Source organism: Musca domestica, unplaced genomic scaffold, assembly GCF_030504385.1.
Source record: "Musca domestica strain aabys unplaced genomic scaffold, Musca_domestica.polishedcontigs.V.1.1 36, whole genome shotgun sequence".
Taxonomy (NCBI): domain Eukaryota; kingdom Metazoa; phylum Arthropoda; class Insecta; order Diptera; family Muscidae; genus Musca; species Musca domestica.
The window spans coordinates 7,326,959-7,335,077 of NW_026712318.1; the positions used below are offsets into that span (position 1 = coordinate 7,326,959).

The 8,119-nt window shown below is 36.4% G+C and overlaps 1 protein-coding gene across 1 annotated transcript in view; it reads right to left on the bottom strand.

Moving 5' to 3' along the window:
• Positions 1 to 7,188, bottom strand: part of LOC101888317 (trafficking protein particle complex subunit 11) — a 31,688-nt gene extending 24,500 nt beyond the window's left edge. Inside the window, exons 1-12 of the mRNA XM_059125931.1 lie at positions 7,037 to 7,188; positions 6,630 to 6,968; positions 6,161 to 6,564; positions 5,613 to 5,796; positions 5,322 to 5,552; positions 5,123 to 5,262; positions 3,150 to 3,322; positions 2,951 to 3,084; positions 2,680 to 2,887; positions 2,424 to 2,614; positions 1,950 to 2,354; positions 1,547 to 1,698 (exon numbers count right to left, since the gene is read on the bottom strand). Of these exons, the coding sequence (XP_058981914.1) occupies positions 1,547 to 1,698; positions 1,950 to 2,354; positions 2,424 to 2,614; positions 2,680 to 2,887; positions 2,951 to 3,084; positions 3,150 to 3,322; positions 5,123 to 5,262; positions 5,322 to 5,552; positions 5,613 to 5,796; positions 6,161 to 6,564; positions 6,630 to 6,772 (2,365 nt within the window). The 5' untranslated portion in view covers positions 6,773 to 6,968; positions 7,037 to 7,188. The remainder of the gene's footprint in view (positions 1 to 1,546; positions 1,699 to 1,949; positions 2,355 to 2,423; positions 2,615 to 2,679; positions 2,888 to 2,950; positions 3,085 to 3,149; positions 3,323 to 5,122; positions 5,263 to 5,321; positions 5,553 to 5,612; positions 5,797 to 6,160; positions 6,565 to 6,629; positions 6,969 to 7,036) is intronic.
• Positions 7,189 to 8,119: the final 931 nt, after the last annotated feature.

The following is an 8,119-nucleotide window of genomic DNA, read 5'->3' on the forward strand; positions in this document are numbered from 1 at the left end:
GAGCGACCATGTTTAGCGGCCCACCTGTTATGGCGGCCCACACCATCACCATGGCAGGCGCTTGAGTTCTGGTGGCCAACAGAAGGTGCACATTTTCAGCTGACGTCTTTGGCAAGTAAACACTATCATATTGCTTGTTTACAAACTGCTGGACAACGAATATTTTCTCATCAGAGACGGAAAAATCCAAATTCGGCAGTTCACCACTTTCGGCCAAGTGAAGCAACTCTTAAGCTCTTTTGAGTCTATTTCTTTCTGTTGCAGTGTAAGTTCTGGAACTTTTTGGAATTTCAATGGCTTTACCGAGCTCATTTTTCAATTTTTTGGCGAATGGAATATTGCGATATGTTCAGCTCACGAGTCATTTTTCGGCCACTGCGACGCAGGTTTCGATCAAGTCGCTTCATTACTTTTCGAACCATTTCTACTGATGTCGCTTGACGTCGGGCTACGCTACCAGTACCACGGTAACAAGCGATGGTACGAGACAAAAAAGATTTATTCACATTTAAATGCTGGAATGCTCTAACTGTAGCTCCACAAGTGGTTCCAGCCAAATATAAAGAAATCACCCTGTATTTCTCTCAACCAGAAAACTGAGATGAATATGAAAATTTTCGGATTTTATGATTTTGCATACAATTGGATATGAACGTTCGATTTTCTTATAATTCTGCACATACCAATATTTCTAGCTGTATTAGATGAAGTGTGAAAATAGAATAATACGGTACCTGGTACTGGTGTTTCAACATTTTCTAAATATTATCACATATCTCTAGTTGATATAGGCCAACCTCGCACGTTGATATGATATAAATAACATTTATTCAGATCCCATACGAAATGGACAACATTAGTCCATACCTTCGGAACCTACTCCATAGACGTTGTACTATTTATAATCATAACAAAAGTAAAAATATATTGAAATAATCGAATATTGGGTGACGGTATCAGCTGTCGACAAAAGCGACTAATACCTTTGAACTTGTTTCCATATAAGTCGTAATTACATATTTCTCTCGTATCATTTCTGATTCAAGTTTCAGTAAAAAGTGCGAAATCAATCTTTTCATTCTCGGGGTAAAAGTTCGAAAAGAGAAATTTATATTATCTTTTGTTGATGCTTTGAATGCTTTGAAAAATTATGATTATTCTTATTAAAATCGTATTGAAGGGACTCATTAAAGGATATGCTTCTGAAGCTTGGTCGTTTATTTCACTACGGCTAGTAATTATTGCGTCGTCACATTGTTGGGTTATTTTTGGGTTTTCCCGCAATCTTTAATTCTTTTATTTCTTTTCTTTTCGATCCTGACGTTCTTAGCATCGGAGGTGATAGATGGAGGACGACGTTGTCCTACATGTTGATTCATTTTTCAATCTCTTGTGCTATCGCTTATGTTATTCTAACGAAGATTCAAATATAGACAACTTTTTTTGCCGTCGCGGAATTTTTTACAATGCCTGAACAGATTTTTGTCACCTTGGCCGACCCATTATAAATTATTATTAAACTTCTAATTAAAAAAAATTGACTTACCTTTATTCTTCAAATTGTTCGGTACACTTATACTCAAAGCTATGCCTGTTACAAAAACATTGTAGGGATTGCTTATTGTTATGGTCGCCATATAATATTCATTCACGAGCATTGTCTCCGTGCCCAGATTGCATTGCGTGACCAAATGGAATCTGTGAAAACAAAATTTAGAGAAACACAAAACAAAAGAAAAATATTATTTTTATGTGGAGCACATTAAACACGTCAATAGCGGTAATATTTGAAAATCAACAGTAAATAGAAAAACAACAAAAATTGCCAATGACAAATAACTGTATTGAGTGTGTTGTCTACGAGGGTATATACAATAAACAACAAACACTTCCTACAAATTAAGTAATTTTAATGGACAAAAAACAAACAAAACGAATAGATGACCTACGTTGGAGTAATATAACAAATTGGATTGATTATAATGTTGTCATCCAAATCACGATTGCGATTGTGGTAGCGAAAGGCATTATTCATATAGGGTGCACTTTTATGCAGCAGCATAGACAGGCTATCGGTGCCCACAAGTATTTCAATGCGCACCACACGTAGTTGAGTATTTTCCAAAAATTGTTGAGCCTCTGTGGTAAACGAGAAACTATGATAGAATGTTGGTTCCAGCTTTAGATTTTGTTCATAGGGCTGTAGAGCATTGTTAGCGGGGTCATTGAGTTTCCTTAGATCCACAATATCATAATATCTGGATATATGCGTCGGCTGTAATTTGTAATTATTGCTATCATCTGTTATTATCACTTGTAGGTTGCGTATTTTTATGGGAACATCAGTTTGTAATCTGCAAAGAAAGAAAAATAAATAGAAATTATTTTATTTTCATAGATCAGTAGGAAGAAATCTCTATTACCTTAGTATAAGGTTTAGTTTTATAACATCATCATTTTTAATTTCCAATTTTTCAAACGTACTACAAATATCCATAAGATCGGTCAGTTTATCCATATCGATTTGCAGGGGACTTTTAACACCTTTCAATGCCTCCTCCCAACGTGCTCGCACCTCAGGAGCATTTTGATTCTGGGGTATGGGTGGTTCACCCTATAAATATTTTGATATTATTTATTGATATATCAAATAACAAAAATTAAATTTGCTTTACATACCTGCAAAACCTTCCATAAATTTTCCAAAACCATGACGCGTTCATTGGGGGTATATTTTATTTTGAATGACAATGCCTCCAAACTACACGATATGAAATCACCAATGGAAGCAGACAGCAGGGCACATTTCATAGTTTTGAGCAGGACATCCGAAAACAAGGAACACCATTTATCTTGACGATAATCGGGTAACATTAATGAATATAACCTGTAAAGGATATTTATTTTTCTGCTTAAATTTATTTTGTAAATCTCCCAGGGTATAACTTACGTTAACGCTTTGCCATGATCACCGCTTTTAAAGTACTCATCAGCCATATCAATTGCCAATTTTTTACGGAATCTCAAACATTTGTAGATTTTAAATTGAGCCATTGCCAAACTTAGGAGATTTATAATGGAACTCTAGAAAAATAAAATGAAAGACATTAAAATTTCGAATCAGACAATGACCTTTAGGAATACTCTACCGAATGATTAAAGAGTTTCTCATTTTCCCTTATCATTGTGTTGATTTGTTGTTCCGTTAAAGGTTCTCCCGATTTTAATGATCTTATACCGAAATATTCGGTATACAAAGATGTTATGTTATTGCTGCCTTGGCCATTAAAATTGTTTGATGACTCCGTAGGGGTTGAAGGGCCTAAAATGAGTTTAAGGTAATGACAAATATGTGTTAAGGGGAGTGTAATTGAAAAATAAAACAATTCAAATAGTATCAGATGGTTTTGCCGATAGATGTATACCCCAGCCTTGACTTATGATTATTAAAAATCTTAACTCTTTATGGGGGAGGTTCCGAAATTTGAAGAGATCTTGAACCCTATGTGAGGAGGTACCAGAAGAAATGGTGCGAAATCTACAATTTTTTACCAATTGTAGGGGAGGTACCAGAAGGAATGGACCCATATATCTTATCTTCACACCAGATCTTGGACTAATAAAAATATTGTGTTGTATGTAATTTGAAGAGAACCGAATGCTTATATTGGATTTTTTGATCGTTTTGGTTATTTAACACTTTTACCCTTTGAGGGGGAGGTATGGTCCGATCTCTACCACATTTATAAAATAACTTTTGTTGATGGAAAGATAGAGATGTGCCAAGTCTGAATTTCATTGGACATTATTTTCATGTTTTATGATCTTCATGAATATTCAAAATCTTGACCCTTTGTGGGGGATGTACCAGAAGAAGTGGACTGATATATTCCATCTTCACACCAGACCTTGGGCTAATAAAAATATTGTGATGTGTGTAATTTAAAGACAATCGGGCCCTTACATCACATTTTATTAGGGTTATAATTATTTGAAATCTTGAACCCTATGGATTGAGGTACCAGACGAAATGGTTCGATCTTTACTATCTTTATAAGAGATATTGTGTTGACGGAAATATTGAGATGAATAAAGTCTGAATGGAATCGGATGTTAATTTCGTGTTTTATGAGCTTCATGAATATTCGAAATTTTTACCCTTTGTGGGGGAGGTATCAGAAGGAGTGGACAGATATATCTCATCTTCACACCAGTCCTTAGACTAATAAAAATATTGTGATGTGTGTAATTTGAAGAGAACAGGATGCTTATATCGGATTTTATGATCGTTCTGATTATTCAAAATTTTAACTCTTTGTAGGGGAGGTACCAGAAGGAATGGTTCGATGTCTACCATCTTTATAACAGATCTGGCGTTCATGGAAATATTGAGATGTGCCAAGTCTGAATGAGCTTCATGAATATTCAAAATTTTGACCCTTTGTGGGGGGGGGGGGGGTTACCAGAGGGAGTGGACCGATATATATCATCTTCACACCACGACTTGGGTTATTGAAAATATTGCGATGTATGTAATTTAAAGACAATCGGACTCTTACATCACATTTTATTAGGGTTATAATTATTCAAAATTGTGACCCTTTGTGGGGGGGTACTTGATGGAATGGGCGGATATTTTACATTCTCGCACCTGACCTAGCACTGATGCAAATGTTAGGATATGCAAAGTTGGAGCAAAATCAGATAATACTTTCTCTTTCTGTGCAGTAAATTATTTTCTTTAAAAATGTTGACATTTTGTGGGTGTGGTACCAGAAGGAATTAACCGATATTGTCCATCTCCGAATTCGATCTAAGTTTGACAATAATATTACGATGTACCAGGTTTGGATCAAATGGGATACTCCCTTCGCGAGTTATCGTGCGCACCAGCCAGACAGACACACGGACGGACGGATGGGCATCGCAAGATCGAATCCAAATGTCCTGAAACGGGTTTGGTCCAAATAGACCTAACGTCTAAAACCCGTTTTTCCGATGAGGCACTTTTTGGCCGTATTATATGATATATACCCTCTCTAGCCATATGGCTTAGGGTATAAAAATCAATAAATAAATATTTTAAACACAACTTGAAATTAATGGACAAATTCGCTTTTACCTGTACTTTGAAGAAATGCCTCCTTTCGTTTTTGTGTATATTCAGCAGCTTTGTGAAAATATATGCCGGGATGTTGGGTCTGCAACGCGGGTAGTCCATTTTTAATAGCCTCACAAAATAGCTCGGCAAAAACAAAATGTCTGAAAGAAAAACAAATTGAAATTACTCGAAAATTCAATACATCTCCTTCATAACTTACTGTGTACTCAGCCAGGCATAATGTTCAAATATTAGATCCTTAAAACCAACACGATTTTTATATTTGTCTATGTGACTTATAAAATGATTAATTGAATCTCGTGGCACTTTTAATTTAAACATTAAACGGCATATCTTATAGTTTAAGAATCCAGCTACAGTTTTTATTTCCAAATTATTGCCATCATTGATGCGTATCTCGTCCAGTGTTGTATACGATTGGGTATAGTGTCTGAAATTAATAACGAGAAATTTTATTAAAAAAATACGATAACAAATTTACGAGACTTACTTTAATGCTGTGCTGAAGTCTTGACGCATTTCAGCCACAAAACCCAGCTTGAATTGGTGTCTTATCTTCAATGTTGTATGAGCTGCTGTCAATTGATCACGATGTGTTCGTATACGCTTCGACATTAGAGTATAGTACGACTGAGCCATATCCACGAAGGCAGATTCAAGACGCAAGACATATCCTAGGAGGGAAGAAAAGAAACGTTATTCATTAAAATAGCAAGGAGTACTTCAATAAAGTGAATTTAAACTTTAAGGACAATTGAGGGAAGAGACGCTGAAAGCGATAATTCAAAAAAAAAAGCAGAGACTGGAACGTTCAAAGAAATGTTTTTCGAAACCATTTCGGGGAGGCCTAATTAGCAAACAATTAACTTTTCCATGTAAAATATACAAAAATGTTAGGAAATAGTCATTGCTGACGGGGCTGGGGCCATACTCTGCCCACGTCGCTGAACAGTGACGAACTATGTTCGAGGATTTTCAATTACAATATGAATGATGTGAATTCTGTATTTAGGGTTTCTAATTGAATTGTCTACTTACCCATTAAATGCTCGGAATGTGGTAAAATAAACAACATTTTGCTATTGATACCACAGGCAGCAGTGAGGCTGGCAGCTCTTTCCGATGCCAACATATCCTCTCCCGGCGGTAGGGGTGGTGATTTTTGTAAAAGCACCAAACATATGCGGGTATTACGTTCCTGTAAGGCATTCTTAAGTGTTTGCAGGGCAGCAACACATTGCAATTGTTTCTCCGTCCATTGGCTATCATTCCATTCTATGTCCTGAAACAAAACCACCACCGATGGAAGCACATGTAAATGTTTAAGCATCCAGTTGCGTTTAAGGATACCCTTTGGATGATACCATTCGTAGGAATTTCGTTTTGGTTTGGCCACCGGGAATTCATAGTTATTTGGCAGCAATTTAAATTGTACCGAAGCCCTGCAATGCAGCAACGCAATATTAAGAGATAAAAAATAATATGAAAATGCTTGGAATTACATTACCTTTCAGCCTTGCGATTACTGCTAAAAGCGTCCCATATGGTTTTGTGTACTGCATTGCGATTCACATCAAGACCGCACAATCCAATAAGAGGTTGTGGTGCCACCAACAACTCCGAAGGTAAAGAGGTTGAATCAACATTCATGTTAACATAAAACGGCTAACGAAGTCTTTCCAATGTCTTTGAATATTTCAGCTATTACCAAGTCCTTTAGAGGGGATTGAAGAAAACAGGCTCCTTCAAAGGTGCAATGAAGGAGTTGCAAAAACAACAACAACGTCGATGACACTGTGTCACAATGTTGACAACGAAAACGGGTCTTGGCACAGCCCCTAATTTCCTGCAAAAGCAGAAAAGCCAATATTGTAGTACTATTTCTATGTGTGTATTGTTCGAAAGTTTAAATACTTCTTAATAATCTTTATCGCCAGATAGAAAAAACCCTAAACTTTGATCGAAAACAATCAAATAAACTTTTTCTTTTCTTGTAACAAAATGTTTTTTCTTCAGCACCTGGCTCGCTCTGTTAGCTTAATCACTTTGCTTTGACACTGCGATACGGCAACACTGAAACAAAAGACAACACAGAAAAATCTGAATAAAGATGTGGAATCAAAACAGAAAGGCCGAAAACATAATGGTTCTCTAGATCAGAAATGTTACCTTGAGAGCTGTCAAAATGCTTCTTCTTTGTACTTATTTATTCACATTGAATTGATAGCAGCAGGGTTCAGCTGATGTAGCAATGTTGTCAATTAGGACGATACCATTGTAGTTAAATGCAATTAAAAACGCAAGTTATTTCAGCCTTTGCCTTTTTCACATATTTTTACATTGTTTAATTGTAAAAAAGGTAACTGGGAACGGAAAAAGGTAACTGGGAAACCCACAAAATACGAAAGAAATATTGAATCCAAGACAGAGGGGCAGTGTTGTTTCATCCCAAAATAATAAATTTTTTGCCTGACAACGTGGAAAATGTGAATTTTTTGTTGCATAACAATACACACACATATATACAAGCTGTGTATATGTTTTGACAGAAAAGAAAAAATTATATTTAGGGAGTAGCTTTGTTCTACCTTCTGTTATTGCGCCATGTCCTCAGCCAAATGGCTAGATAGGGTATATATCAGTTAACGGTTTCAGATCGTAGGTCACTTTGAATCAGATCCGCGTCAGGACACTTGGACTCGATCTAACGATGTCCGTCTGTCTGTCTAGCTGGCTAGTGCGCACGATAACTCTCGAAAGGACTATCCGGTTTGATCGTGACATTATTGTCAAATTTAGATCGAGTTCGGAGATGGGCAATATTGGTCCACTCCTTCTGGTACCTCCCACACAAAATATCAAAAGAAGAAAATAATTTAGTGCACAGAAAGGGAAAGGATTTTCCGATTTTGCTCCAACTTTGCAAATCCAAATATTTGCGTCAGTGCTAGGTCAGGTGCGAAAATGGACAATATCGGTCCGCTCTATCAAGTACCT